General features: G+C 44.0%; 1 protein-coding gene across 1 annotated transcript; it reads left to right on the top strand.

Moving 5' to 3' along the window:
* The first annotated feature begins 3,434 nt into the window (after positions 1-3,434).
* LOC147449821 (uncharacterized) lies at positions 3,435-4,850 on the top strand. Its single transcript, XM_086521634.1, has one exon. It carries the CDS (start codon positions 3,435-3,437, stop codon positions 4,848-4,850), a length of 1,416 nt encoding a protein of 471 aa, XP_086377760.1.
* Positions 4,851-14,529: the final 9,679 nt, after the last annotated feature.

Genomic DNA, 14,529 nt, shown 5'->3' with positions numbered 1-14,529 from the left:
GTAAGCCGCCTAAGAAAAATTAGACGAAGCCGATGTTGTTGTGCCTATCGAGGAAAATGCATGGCAAGATATGCCATCTGAGTATATTCCTAGAGAATGAGAGGCTATTCTAGATCATCGTACCCGTCATTTGCGCCACAAGTCTTATGACGAGTACTAAATTAAATGGAAGGGTCGATCTAAAAGGTTTTGTTACTTCAAAATATCAATGGTTCTTAAGGGGGGAAGTATGTTATGTCTCGAATACAGCGAGGGGATCTAGCCTAGACGTCGTCAGGATGGACATTTAGTGTTCGGACGGACATAGTGTGAACTTGACCAGTGTGACCAGCCACTATTATAAAAGGGAGGCCAAGGCCTCATTATAGTTATCAACCCCCACTGACAGAGTGCCAATGGTTAGCCCGTGAGTCTAGGAATGCGCAAGGTTACCTTAAGGAGGTGAGTCCAGGGGTATGGGAGGCACGATCTTATATGTGGACGCCTACATCCTCGGACGTCGGCCCCAAACCGGAGGTGCTACCGAATGGTGGCTATGGTCGGGTGGTTTGTCCGATGTGTGTCTATACACGGTCCATGTAGCCGAGAGATCCTCTCCGCGTGTTCGTTTCACCCAGACTTTGACAAATAAGTAAAATAAATACCTAAAGCCAAAATAAATATTGGGATCACATTTGGCAATTCACTTGAGATGCCATAACTTTAACACCCTCTATGCAGCTCACAATGCACATAAATAGTGAGGCCAAGTTATTGAAGAAGCCACCATGGATACGCCAGCAACATTTGTCATGCTGGATACACCTAGAATTTGTTACCCTCCACTTTGTACCTTAGTAGAATGCTATCTTGAGCATCGATTGCCTTTTAGAAAATTTGACCTATAGACCACACTACGTCCAAGAAACCCCATTCGTGAACTATTGACACATCACATCCAAAATACTCAAGGATAATGAACTATGGAACATATCTTGCCGGTGATCCAACCAACAACAATGGTTTGGTGCACTCATCCATAGTGTTTTAAATACGTCTTATTGGTTTCCTATCAGATGCATGTGCCTTGAACTTCGATCAATGGGTTTAAACACCAGTAACTTAAACTCCAACACAAGGGTCCAAATCAATTATAGGGAGCACTGTTTTGCCCTCTCTGCCACTCACAAGCCTCTCTCTAACTGAAGCTAGTGGCGGTCACTGCCTCATGACTAGAAACCTGGCGTTGTGGGAACTGCGGACGCCACCACGTGTGCCATACCAATCTCCTCTATCAAATCTTATCGTCGTTATCTTTGTCAACGAGCAATTGCCGGTCCTCTCCCCTATGTCACCCTTTTCTATTACCTACGTTTTAAAACGCTATGACAATAAGGTTGATAGTAGAGCCTTCTTGGTCACCTGTAATTCAAAAACGCTATGGCAAGCAAAAAACACCGATGCTAGTCACCACTTCGCCTTCTCTAATTTCTCTTCTTTGCGACGATCTCCGCCCCAACAATCAAGGAGATCGATGCTCTAATACCATGTTAAAGTCGACGATGCAGAAGCATAGAGCAATGGGGAGAATACATGAGAGAGAGAGAGAGAGAAAGAGAGAGAGAGAGAGAGAAAGAGAGAGAGAGAGAGAGAGAGAAAGAGAGTACTGAACCAACCAACCTTGGCAATGAATTGATGATTATACAATGGGGGCAAGGTGTACTTATATAGTCACCTCAGCAAATTTCCCTAACCAGACTTTGACAAATAAGTAAAATAAATACCTAAAGCCAAAATAAATATTGGGATCACAATGAGCAATTCACTTGAGATGCCATAACTTTAACGGAGGGTCGATGTTGCTCAATGATGCTATGTAGCCTCCGATGTAGATCTTGTCTACGATGTGAAGATCCTCACATCCTCGGGTGTTGTGAGCGGTCAAGTTGGATGGCTCAATCAAAAAGAATGTCCTAATGAGGGTGTGATTGGGTAACTTGTGGTGGGCCATCCCGAGTAGTCCCTCTGTAAGAAGTAATGATCTTGCTCTGTATGGATCCTTTATGTGTAGGCCCTCTACTCCTAAGGGTAGTCTCTCTAAGCCTACAGATCTCCAGCAAGAAGAGACCTAGGCACCTTTGACCATAGTAATCCATGATGCAGGAAAAGTGGCCAAAACCCTCTCTGCATAAGCAATGAAAACACTTGTGGATGTCATAGTATGTTGTGAATTGGCTCTCTATGGAAAACCTAGCATAATCTCTCCTCTAAAAATATACCTTTGTATCGGCGAGTCTCTATCTCCAATTGGTGAGGTGTGTAGATGACCAATAACACATCTAATGCCATGAGATAGGTGGGTGTCCATATATGCTTGGGGCGTGAGATAAACCCATCACCTATTGTCCGGAGAAGATGGCTCAATACAAAGCCATTTTCATCCCCAACTCATGTGACGGAGAAAGCCAAGTCCTCCTAGTATCCAACTGAATGAGATCATGTCTAATAATCCTACTAGTCTTTGAATATGCGAGGGTGAGGGATGGTGCATCCAAAGAGTACTTCAAAGGGGGCAACCTGTCCATTACTAAATCCATGTAGCTCAAACCAAGATGATAATTCTGCGAACCAACATAAACTATCACTTTCGCCGCGGTTGTTGCGATGACTCAAGCGCTCATCATGCATATATGTTGCATGGTAGCTCCCATGTGCTACGAATGAAAGACACTGATTTAATAAGAGCCTCCACTACAATTGAGGTGTGCTCATCTCAGCTGTGATAATTATCTCATGTGGCATTAAGGCTTTCACCCGAATCAACCTAGAGATCAGGGATACAAGCGGTCTCTCCATGGATCTCCATCCATCGTATGTACGCCTTGATCTGATCCAGGCTAGGCCCCCATATATGCACTCCATAAAGCATGATGGAAGTGATCAATGTGTCAAATAGCCACAGCTTAGTGTGTGGCTCCTGGAACTGCACCTGTGACAAGGTAGGATCAACACGTACGTCCCAATCCTTTCCGTATCGTACGGGTGATCTGTACAGATCCGTACCGTACGGATCGATCCGTACGGTGCTGGTTTTTTTTATAAAAAATTTCTGCCCCCTTTCCAGCCTGAGGGTTTCGCTAGGCCCAGGTGACCAGTTTTTTGGCCTTATTTTTTAGGCGTTTGCATTGGGTTGCAGAAAACCAATAACGCAGTCAATTATCTCTGCAGAGAAACAAAGTGTCACTGTGTAGGTAAAGTCTCTCTCTCTCTCTCTCTCTCTCTCTCTCTCTCTCTCTCTCTCTCTCTCTCTCTCTCTCTCTCTCTCTCTCTCTCTCTCTCTCTCTCTCTCTCTTCTCCAAGTTCTTATTGCAGGCTCCGGGGCTCCCCCTCTCTGTCTCTCTGTCTCTCTATCTCACTCGTGTCGCGTGTGTCTTATTGTTTGCGACAGATTCATCATGCCTAAGCCATGCAACCCGTACTGGAAGGAGCATACCAATCTCATCCGCATTATCAACACTCCAGGCCAAGCGGGTTCCAGCACTCGACGATGGCAATGCAAGTACTGTAATTTTGAGCTCACGAGTACAATTTCTCGTGTCGTCAAGCATCTGACGGGCATTGGCACGACCAACAATTGTGGAGGGTGCAAAAAGGTTCCACAGGATATTAGGGACAAGCTGATTGCGGAGAATTTTCCCGAAGTACCAACACCAAAAAAAAATACAGGTAGCCAGCACACACAGGATTCTCTTCATGATGCTCTTATTGGAGATTTTGGTGGTTCATCTTCCGAGGTTCAAGAGGATCATCCCACTGCTGGTTCTAGTAGAAAGAGGGCTCGAGTTGTGCAGGAGGAGGAAGATCGAGGTGATATGGATGCAGGTAGGCAAAGCACCTTGCCTTCGTGTGTGAACTCTCTCTCTTGGGTGAAGGAGCGTCAAAAGGTGGCTGAGATGGAGATTGCGCGTACTCTCATTGAGTGCAACATCTCCTTCAATGTTTTGAGGACTGAGCAATGGAAGAGGATGGTCCAGGCTATAGCTGATGTTGGTCACACAGATTCATGGTCAAGGGTGGAGTATAAGAAGATGCGCCCTACAATGCTTGATGAGCAGAAGGCTTTGATAGATAAGGCTTTGGTCCCGGTCAAGGCCGGTTGGCAGCAGTTTGTGTGCACCATCATATCAGATGGCTGGAGTGATGTTCGTAGGCGGCACATCATTAATATTCTTGTGTCGTCTTATCTTGGCACATACTTCTTGCGCGTTGTGGATGCAGGCAAGGCCGGAGAGCACATCAGTGGTGAGTTTATCTTTGGGCACATCAAGAAAGCTATTGATGAGGTTGGGAAGGATAATGTGGTACAGGTTGTGACTGACAATGCCTCAAATTGTAAACTTATGGGTGAAATGGTCGAGGCAGCTTACCCTCGGATTTCTTGGACTCCGTGTGTTGCGCATTGTCTTGACTTACTTATGGAGGATATAGGCAAGTTTCCTTGGGTATTGCCTATTGTTACAGATGCCACTAAGATGACCACCTTTTTCCGCAAGAAACATCAAGCTTTAGCTATCTTCAGGAGCCACAGTACACTTGATATGGTGCGACCCTCAAAGACCAGATTTGCTTATGTGTATTTAGTGCTACAGAGACTCTTCAAATTGAGGGATCCACTTCTCCAGACAGTCGTGGACCCGAAGTGGAGATTGATGCATCACTCGCAGACAGAGCCCACTAAATACATACAGCGACGGGTGCTCGATGAGTCCTTTTGGACACAGGTTCAGAGTTTGACAGTGGCATTGCAGCCAGTGTATGTGCTTCTTCGAGTCACAGACATGGAGGGCTCTACATTGGGCCTACTTGCCTAAAGGTAAGCGGGCACTTCAAAACAAATGGGTGTACAAGCTAAAGGAAGAAGAAGGTGGGAAGAAAAGGTACAAGTCTAGGCTTGTGGTAAAAGGTTTTTCTCAAAAGAAAGGTATTGACTTCAATGAAATATTTTCTCCTGTTGTAAAAATGAACTCAATTAGGCTTGTCTTAAGCCTTGTGGCTGCTCATGATCTAAATCTCGAGCAAATGGATGTAAATACGGCATTCCCTCACGGTGACTTAGAGGAGGAAATGTACATGCTTCAACCAAAGGGGTATGAAGTAAAAGGTAAGGAGAAAATAGTTTGCAGATTAAAGAAGAGCTTGTATGGTTTAAAGCAAGCATCAAGACAATGGTACTTGAAGTTTGATCGATGGATGTTGGATCATGGATTCACAAGATGCAACTCGGATCACTGCGTCTACACGGAGAATTTGGGAGATGGGAAATTCATCATCCTAATGTTGTATGTTGATGACATGTTGATTGCAAGTGCTAACATGCAGGACATCAAAGACCTAAAAGAGGAGCTGTCCAAATCTTTTTCAATGAAAGATTTAGGTGCTGCAAAGAGGATACTTAGTATGAAAATATTAAGGGACGGGACGAAGAAGACAATAAAGCTATCTTAAGAAGATTACATCAAGAAGGTACTAGAAAGGTTTGCAATGCAAAATGCAAAACCAGTTTCTACACCTTTGGCTAGTCATTTTAAACTAACGAAGGATATGTGTCCAAAGACAGAAGAGGAGATAGCCTATATGTCTAAAGTTCCATATGCTGCAGCGGTAGGTTCTCTAATGTATGCTATGGTCTGGACAAGGCCAGACATTGCACATGCAGTGGGAGTTGTGAGTAGGTTCATGGACAACCCAGGTAAAGAGCATTGGCAAGCTGTGAAGTGGATACTTAGGTACCTAAAAGGGACAACAACAAATGCTTTGTATTTTGGAGGAATTGATATTTTTCTAGAAGGGTATGCTGATGCAGATATGGCAGGTGACAAAGATACTCGAAGGAGCACTACTGGCTATGTGTTCACGGTTGGAGGCACAGCAGTAAGCTGGGCTTCAAAGCTGTAGAAAGTGGTTTCACTTTCTACCACGGAAGCAGAGTATGTAGCAATGACGGAGGCAAGCAAAGAAATTCTGTGGCTTCACAGATTCTTAGAAGAGCTTGGATTCAAACAAGACAATTGTGTCTTGTACAGTGATAGCCAAAGCGCTATCCATCTTGCGAAGAACTCAGCCTTTCATTCAAGGACAAAGCACATTGAGGTGAGATATCACTTCATACGCACTCTTTTGGAAGAGGGACAACTAAAGCTAGGAAAGGTGCATACAAGTGAAAATCCTGCAGACATGTTTACAAAGGTGGTCAACAAGGAGAAGTTGAGCTTTTGCTCATCTTCAATCGGCATTCAAGGATAAGAAGCCAGAATGGAAAGCAGTCACAGGTTTGGTTTGGAGATCAGTCTCCAAGTGGGAGATTGTTAAGTATGGAGCCTGATTTACCCTTGTAATTTTCTGTGGAAAAAGCGCACATTTGTAAGGCCCCCATTATGAGGAGAAGCCATTGTGCGTGAAGGAAAATCACTCACCGGAAACCAAAATTTTCACGGACAAGAATCAGGGGCAACTTTAAAGGCCTCGGGGGCGGAGGCCCTAGAGACTTTTTCTCGCCGGAATATTCTTTTTCGCCGGAATATTATGGCCGGACGGCGGCCGGAAAGTGGTCGGAAAACAACCAGTCGGTTGGCCGGTGGCCGGTAGTCAATGGCCGATGGCCGGTGGTCGGAAGTCAATGGCCGGTGGCCGGTGGTCAGAAGTGAATGGCCGGTGGACGAATTCAAAAGCGGACTTGTCTTCTCAAGGGCGGCCACACATGGGCGGATTGGAGGGTCCGATTTGGACTTATTCGCACAAGGGCGGCTACACATGGCTGTTTCTCATAAGAGAGGGTAGCCCTTTTGGCCTATAAAAGGAGGCCATTTCTACACATATTTCATAGTGTGAAGTTGATGCAACAAGGTGAGTGTGAGGTGGTGAGAGTGAAGCAAGGCGGGAGCTCCATTAAGGGTATAATCCCTTTGTAAACTACTTCTTGTTTTTGAAGTACTAAAGCCATTGAGTGGCTGCTTTCCCGTGGACGTAGCCCACATTGGGTGAACAACGTATATCGTGTGTACTCTCTCTCTCTCTCTACTCTATAATCTCGTGTATATAAATCTGTCTCTCTCCATTAAGTAATCTACTCAATTATCTATTTAGCTACGTCTTATTTCCTAACAGATAGGTTTTAAAGGGGTTCAATGAGAATTTAGATACATAAAAATAAATAATTAAGTTCTTTTTCTCAAAGAGAATAAAAGAGGACACATGTCCAAATGAAATAATAAGATCATACGAGAGAGAGAGAGAGAGAGAGAGAGAGAGAGAGAGAGAGAGAGAGAGAGAGAGAGAGGTGTGTGGACCAAGCATGAGAGGGGGGGTATACTCTCCTACACACACACACACACACACATTCTCTCATTGTGTGGACTAGAGGTTGATGAGTTGATGCTAGTACACATAGTTCTGTCTATGGATAAGAGGGACGTAGCCATCCCAATGTTGAATATGACACATCCATACATGATGAGTAGTCTTGATGATGCAGTATATGCAAATAGCACTAAGGAGGCTAGTTTAGCTAGGATTGCACATATTTTGTTAGCGTTTGAGCATCTCATGTTCAGTCTACTAGTGTCGAGGCCCAACCTAGCAGCTGTAATGGGAGCATTTACAACATGGATTGCCAGTCGTATGATGATTGACAGGAGCATGATGCGTTCTGGAGCTATGTAGATTATACAAAGTTGTCTCCGAGATTTCCATGCAGGCTCTAGCATGGATACACATGCTCACCTATCAATAGAGCTAATACGACTCCATGTACATCGAGTGAGCGAGCCAGTGGGCATAGGTTGAGAGAGTGTGTCTCACCTATTTTTTTGCACGTACTAGTAGTTTAGCTAGTAAGACCCACTTATCACCACATTCACCTTTAAGTGGGAGGTTGTTGGGATTGAAGGCGAAAATGCATTGGGTCAAAGGTCCCTGTCCAGTCACCCACTGGCCTCACTAACCTACTCACTTATTCTTTATATACATATAAACGGATAAGGAGTGGGGCTTCTTGCCACTCTACTCCACCCCACATAGTGCTTGCATCTCTCCTCTTCCCCCTTCTACGTCGTGCATGCACCCATCATGCACTCACAGGATCCTTTGGAATCCTCTTCCATATTAGATGTGACTGATTTGAAATATTTACTTTGGGAGTTTTGCTACTTCTCGTTAATTATGGGTGATTAGGTTGACCCTTGTGGTCATGTATTGGTGATGTAGATATAGGTAGCCACAACCCCAATCTTGCACTACCTTAAGCTGATAAATGAACGGATGACCAAAAATCATGTCATAGTTGGGATCATGTTTAAAATCCACAATAGCAAAAGCATGGTGAAACTAAGCTCCACATGTCAAAAGAATTATGTTTTTAAACATACCTATGGGTTTCTCTAGGTTGTTGTATGCAAGTTGTAAGCGCATGCGGGCTTTTTGTAATGCTTTATTTCCCCATTTTTTCCATATGGCTTTGGTTGCTATATTTACACCTACCGTTGTGTTGATATTACTTGAGCCTTTATCCCCTCTCCCCCTAAGGGCAAGGTGTTTTGTCCCAACTTAGGTGATACTTTCTTCTATTAATTGATCTTGATTAGAGGGACCTTATCTGTTGTAGCATGTCTTTTTCTTAGTTGTCCCAAAATATTGATTTAACTAATCCTTGTACTTTGTGCAATTCCTTGTGTGGAGGAAGGTGAGCTACATGCTTCCTTAAATAAGGACATTTATTGAGCAAGCCAACCTTTTTGTATCCATTTATCTCCTTCAATCTACCCCTCTCTACTCCTACCTCTCTTTTTATCTCTTTATCCACGTCTCTGCCTCTCTTCCTCCTTCCCTGTTCATCTCTCTATCTATATCCCCCACTTTTTGTCTACCTCTCTTTCCCTCTTCACTTTTCTACCTCTTCCCCTAATTCTCATTGTCTCTCTCTATTTTATCTCTTTTTTCTCTATTTCTCAAGCCCTCTTTTTCTCTATCAATCTTTTTACCCTCTCTCTTTTTCTTGTTTAAAACTTTTTCCATGCATGTATATCCTGGATGTTATGTGGGAAGTGCCATCACTCTCTTGAATCCCCCTTCTCTCTTTATGCCAATGCATGTTTGTACATAATGTGTATACGTGTATTTTTGGATGAGTGTAAAAGTATTTGTATGCATCCTTGCATGTATGAGTTTATTTTTGGATGAGAGTATGATTAATGCATATGTGTATTATATCGTGTGTTTGTGTTGTTCAAGCATGTATGTATGTGATGCATGCATGCGTGTAAACTTAGTGTGTGAGATTATGAAACTATTCATGCAAGAATGAATAGGTGAATGTGTATGTGTTGTTGGAGTTTTGGCATCTCAAGTGAACTGCCCAATGGGATCCCATTATTTAGTTTGGCTTTTAGATATTTATTTTACTTATTTGTCAAAGTCTTGGTAGGGCAATTCACTAAGGTTGCTATATAAACAACCCTCAACCCCCATTCTATAATCATCATTTCATTGCCAAGGTTGGTTGGCTCACAATATCTCTCTGCCTTTCTCTCTCTCGTGCTTTCTCCCCTTGGTCTCTATGCTTCTGCATCATTGGCATGGTATCAGAGCCTTGGCGGAGCAAGGCATAGTATCTAGAGAAGAGGAGTGTATCATGGTGAACCTGTAATGAAGAGGTCTCGCCCTCTCCCTTGTCTCCCCCCCCCCCCCCCCCTCTATCTCTTGCATTTTAAAATGCTGGCCAATTGGACCACCCCAAATCCCTCTGCACATGATGCCTCTCCACTGCTAAAAGTTGAGCCACCACAGCTAGCGTTTCAAAACGCCAGCACTAGTGACCCCCTTGCAATGGTAACGGGACTTTCCGATCCTCCGACTTGTTGCGTTTTGAAATGCAGGTTGCACTAGGAGGCAACACTACTACTAGCGTTTCAATATGCTTTCTCCAAAAAAATCCAACGCACCATGACGACCCTCTCCCCGTTCTTTATGGAGATGACACTCCCCTTACCACTCATAGACTCAATGTTTTAAAACGTTGCAGATGTGAAAGGGGAGGGACAATGGGAGGGACAAGTTCCCCTTGGATGAGTAGCTTGGAAGGAGGGACTCTGGAACAGTCTTGGGAAGATCACTTGTAGAAGTTCTTGAGGGTGTTTTGGCACAGCTTGAGGACGATCTTTGGAGCAGTCTTGGCAAAGAAACTTGTAAGAGCCCATAAAGGGGCCGTTTTGAGCCTTGAGGAGCAGCCTAGAAGGTGATATTGTGTGGCCCTCTGTGCATTGTGTCTGGAGCGGCTTGGTGCAAACCTTGCAGCCACATTGGAAGCCACTTTTGTGCAAGGACTTGGTAAGTTGTGGAGCGGCTTGGAAGAGGCGAGGAGATTGGATAATTTTACGGCTTGGTTAGTGTGGCCACCCTTGGAATGCGAGAAGGATTACCAAATTTATGGATCTTGCAACTTCAACATAGCCCCCTCCTTGCTCAAACGCGAGATCGACCAAAACCAACAAATGGCTATGGACGACAGATCAACCATCTAGTTAGTGGCCTATGCAACGACACAGTTCTGAAGGAGTACGAGCGGAAGTGCGACGCAAGAGAGAGTGCGAGAAGAAGAGCACGACGATATGGTGAACTCGCTCTACTGTAATGTGTAGAGCATAGTGAGTTCTTATTAGGTTTTTACAAAAGAATATGTGTACATACCTGGCAGCCTGCCCACTTACCTGGGCGACCACATTGGGCTTTATACCCCAACAACCTTCCACTTAAAGTCCAATGTGGTACTTTAAGTGTGAGAGAAGCTACTATACAAGCTAATATACAAGAGATGTAGAGAAGTGATGTACTACCCTACACCTAACTGCTTGCGAAAATGCGCAAATCTCTCTGAGGGAAGTCCTTTTGTAAGTAGATCCGCAGGATTTTCTGTGGTGTGAACTTTGACAAGCTGAAGTTGCTTATCCTCGAGCATTTCCCTGATGAAATGATACTTCACATCCACATGCTTTGTCTTTGAGTGATAAACTGGATTGTGAGCCAATTGTATAGCACTTTGACTATCACAATATAACACAGGCATCTCTTCTTTGATTCCCAAATCTGTTACTAGTCGATTAAGCCAAATTGATTCTTTGCATGCCTCTGATGCTGCAACATATTCAGCCTCTGTAGTAGACTGAGTAACACAATCTTGTAATCTAAAACGCCATGATACTGCTCCACCAGCCAATGTAAAGACATACCCTGACGTAGACCTTCGGTTGTCTAAGTCACCTGCATAATCTGAGTCTATAAAACCCTTTACACTTAGCTCCTGACTCCCATAGCATATACGCATACTCTTTGTAGCTTTCAGGTAACTCAATATTCCTTTCACTGCCTCCCAATGTTTCTTGCCTGGGTTTGCATGTATCGACTTACTACTCCCACTGCAAATGCAATGTCTGGGCGAGTAGCAATCATTGCATACATCAAACTACCCACTGTAGACGCATATGGAATCTTATCCATTTCAGTCTGTTCTTCCTCAGACACAGGACAATCTTGTTTGCTAAGTTTCACATAAGCATAGAAGCAGTAGAAGGGATACACAGTTGGCACTTGTTCATAGTGATTTGTGTCGACCTATGCCTAACCTATCTTTAGGGGGAGCTTCTTACTTTATGACATTTATAGATGATTACTCGAGGAAAGTATGGGTTTACTTTCTCAAGCACAAGGATGAAGCGTTTAGTGTTTTCAAAACGTTTGTGACACTTGTGGCGAATCAGAGTGGCAAGAACCTTAAATGCTTACGCACTGACAATGGTGGAGAGTATGTTTCAAAGGCCTTTCAGGACTTTTGTGAGTCAAAAGGTATAAAACGTGAACTTACTGCTCCTTACAATCCTCCTCAAAATGGTGTTGCTGAGAGGATGAATAGGACCATACAAGAGAAGGTCAGAAGTATGTTGTCTAATGCACAGCTGCCAAATGGGTTTTGGGCTGAAGCTGTATCAACAGCTGTTCATCTTGTAAATAGATCTCCTAGCAAGGTTTTGCAGAAGGATTCAGTGCCGGAGATGGTATGGTCAGGCAAAATGCCCTCATACAAGCATCTCGGAGTCTTTGACTGTGAGGCATATACTCACGTTACAAAGGAATTTAGGAACAAACTTGAGCCAAAGAGTAGAAAGTGCATCTTTCTAGGCTATGGTAATTCTGGTGAGATGGGGTACAGACTTTGGGATCCCGAATCCAGAAAGGTTGTCCGCAGCAATGATGTTCACTTTAATGAATCCAAATATCATTCTAAACCAGAGAGGGTTGAGGAGATTAGAAGAGTTGTCTTCCAAGAAGATGGACCTTCACGTGCAAGACAAAATGTCAGGGCTCAAGAGGAGCAAGGACAGGATAGAGTGGAACCACAGGTTGTGGCTGAGCCTAAGCCACCTATTGTGCGTAGATCTGGACGTGTCACGCGACCTCCTGATAGGTTTGTTCCATCTCTGAACTATGTCATGTTGACTGATTGCAATGAGCCTTCATGTTACAAGGAAGCAGTGCAAATGAAGGACTCCGGGAATTGGCAATTGGCCATGCAGTCAGAGATGACAGCTCTATATAAAAACCAGACATGGAAGCTAGTTAAATTACCACGGGGCAAAAAGGCTCTACCCTGTAAATGGGTTTACATGTATAAGATCACCGCTCATGATAGTCAGCCAAAGTACAAAGCAAGGCTTGTTGCCAAGGGCTTTAAGCAAGAACAAGGCATTGACTTTGATGAAGTGTTCTCTCCGGTGGTCAAGATGACTACATTGAGATGCTTTCTTGCATTGGTTTCCATATTAGATTTGGTGTTGCACCAAATGGATGTCAAGACAGCATTCTTGCATGGTGATTTAGATGTGGAAATTTACATGCAGCAGCCAGAAGGGTTTGTTGAGAAAGGCAAGGAAGATTGGGTATGCCAGTTGTTAAAGAGTCTTTATGGCTTAAAACAATCACTGAGGGCATGGTACCATAAATTCCACAAGTTTATGCTTTCTCAAGGCTACAAACGTAGTGAGTTCGATCACTGTCTATATACAAAGAAGGCTAAGGATGGTAGTTGGCTGATCCTTATTTTGTATGTGGATGACATGTTGATTGCTGGCAAGCACTTGGAAGAAATTTCAGCTTTGAAGTCAAAGATGGCAAAATCGTTTGACATGAAAGACATGGGTGAGGCAAGTCATATACTTGGTATGCGCATTGAGAGAGACAGATCAAAGAAGTTGATTTGGTTATCTCAAACAGAGTATATTGACAAGGTTTTGCAACGTTTCAATATGGAGAAGGGAAAGGCACTGAGTGTTCCATTCATCTTCGTCCATATCTTCTGGTTTTATCCCCTTGAGATTTATAGGTTTTATCTGCTTCTTTTGTACCAACACGTGCCAAATCTGCTTCTTCCACAATGGGAAATTGGTTCCATCCAGCTTCTTGATATTGTAAAGAGCAGTGTCCTGTGATCCAGCCATGGCTACGCTTCACAGTGGTTTACTTTCCTGGGAAAAATTCGGCAGAGTTTCCCCTGTAAACTGACCTCTGAACCAATATCAACCTGTCAAATGAACCAAGAAAGCTTCAGATTCTGCATAAATTTCGGCTCTCCTTTGTAAAATGGCTCTGGTGTACTCAAAAACAGACCAAAAAACAGCTCAAAAAACATTGTCTCTCTGACACTGTAAGCTATGGGTAAACCTGTCCTGCACCTGTACTGTCTCTCACTGTCCTGTCACTGTCCTATAAGCATAGACTGCGACAATGCCTCAACGGCAGTAAAGCAAAGATGCAATCCCAACTGTCTAACTCACAGTCAATACATCCTAGCTGCCTATCTAAGGGTGCTCGAGGGATCGCTCCAAGACCTGTATCACCAAAAGGATCTCAACATTCGAGAATCCCCCAGCTCAATAAAACCTCACTCGACCCTCAACAAAGGCTGCAGTAAATCTGACAGTACATAGACTTCCCACAAAGTCATACATCCACAAATTTCCCACTGTATGCTGTAACCGCTGCGGCGGTTGTTTGCTGCGTGACTCACAGCCAGCAAACCCTCAATAGACATACATCATCTCTGACAATACATCCCATGTGGAAGTACCTGCAATGTCAGGATGAAATCTGGAATATCAAGCAGCAAACACAAGCTACCTGATGAACTAGTGGATGTCGCATACAGTCTGTGTGTAGATGCGCCCGTGTCGTATGTGACACGCCTCCAAGAACTGTGAGCCGTCCTTCGATGTGTAGACAGCCACAAATCAACACTCTGGGAGTGTCGATATCCTCAGCACCTGCAGTCATAGGCCGAAAACCCCAAATTTGCAGAGTCGGATCTGCACCCGTCGAGACCACGTAGTCGAAAATGGCCTGCGCAGACCTTTGTCGAAGCCGAACGGTGGCCGAGATGACCTCAGAATGAAATTCTGAGAACACAAGGCCCTTAGGGCTTTCCCACAGGATTTGGGGCCGTGTCTTCGC

Source organism: Adiantum capillus-veneris, chromosome 10, assembly GCF_014529385.1.
Source record: "Adiantum capillus-veneris isolate H3 chromosome 10, ASM1452938v2, whole genome shotgun sequence".
NCBI lineage: Eukaryota > Viridiplantae > Streptophyta > Polypodiopsida > Polypodiales > Pteridaceae > Adiantum > Adiantum capillus-veneris.
This window is presented reverse-complemented; position numbering and strand designations above follow the sequence as displayed.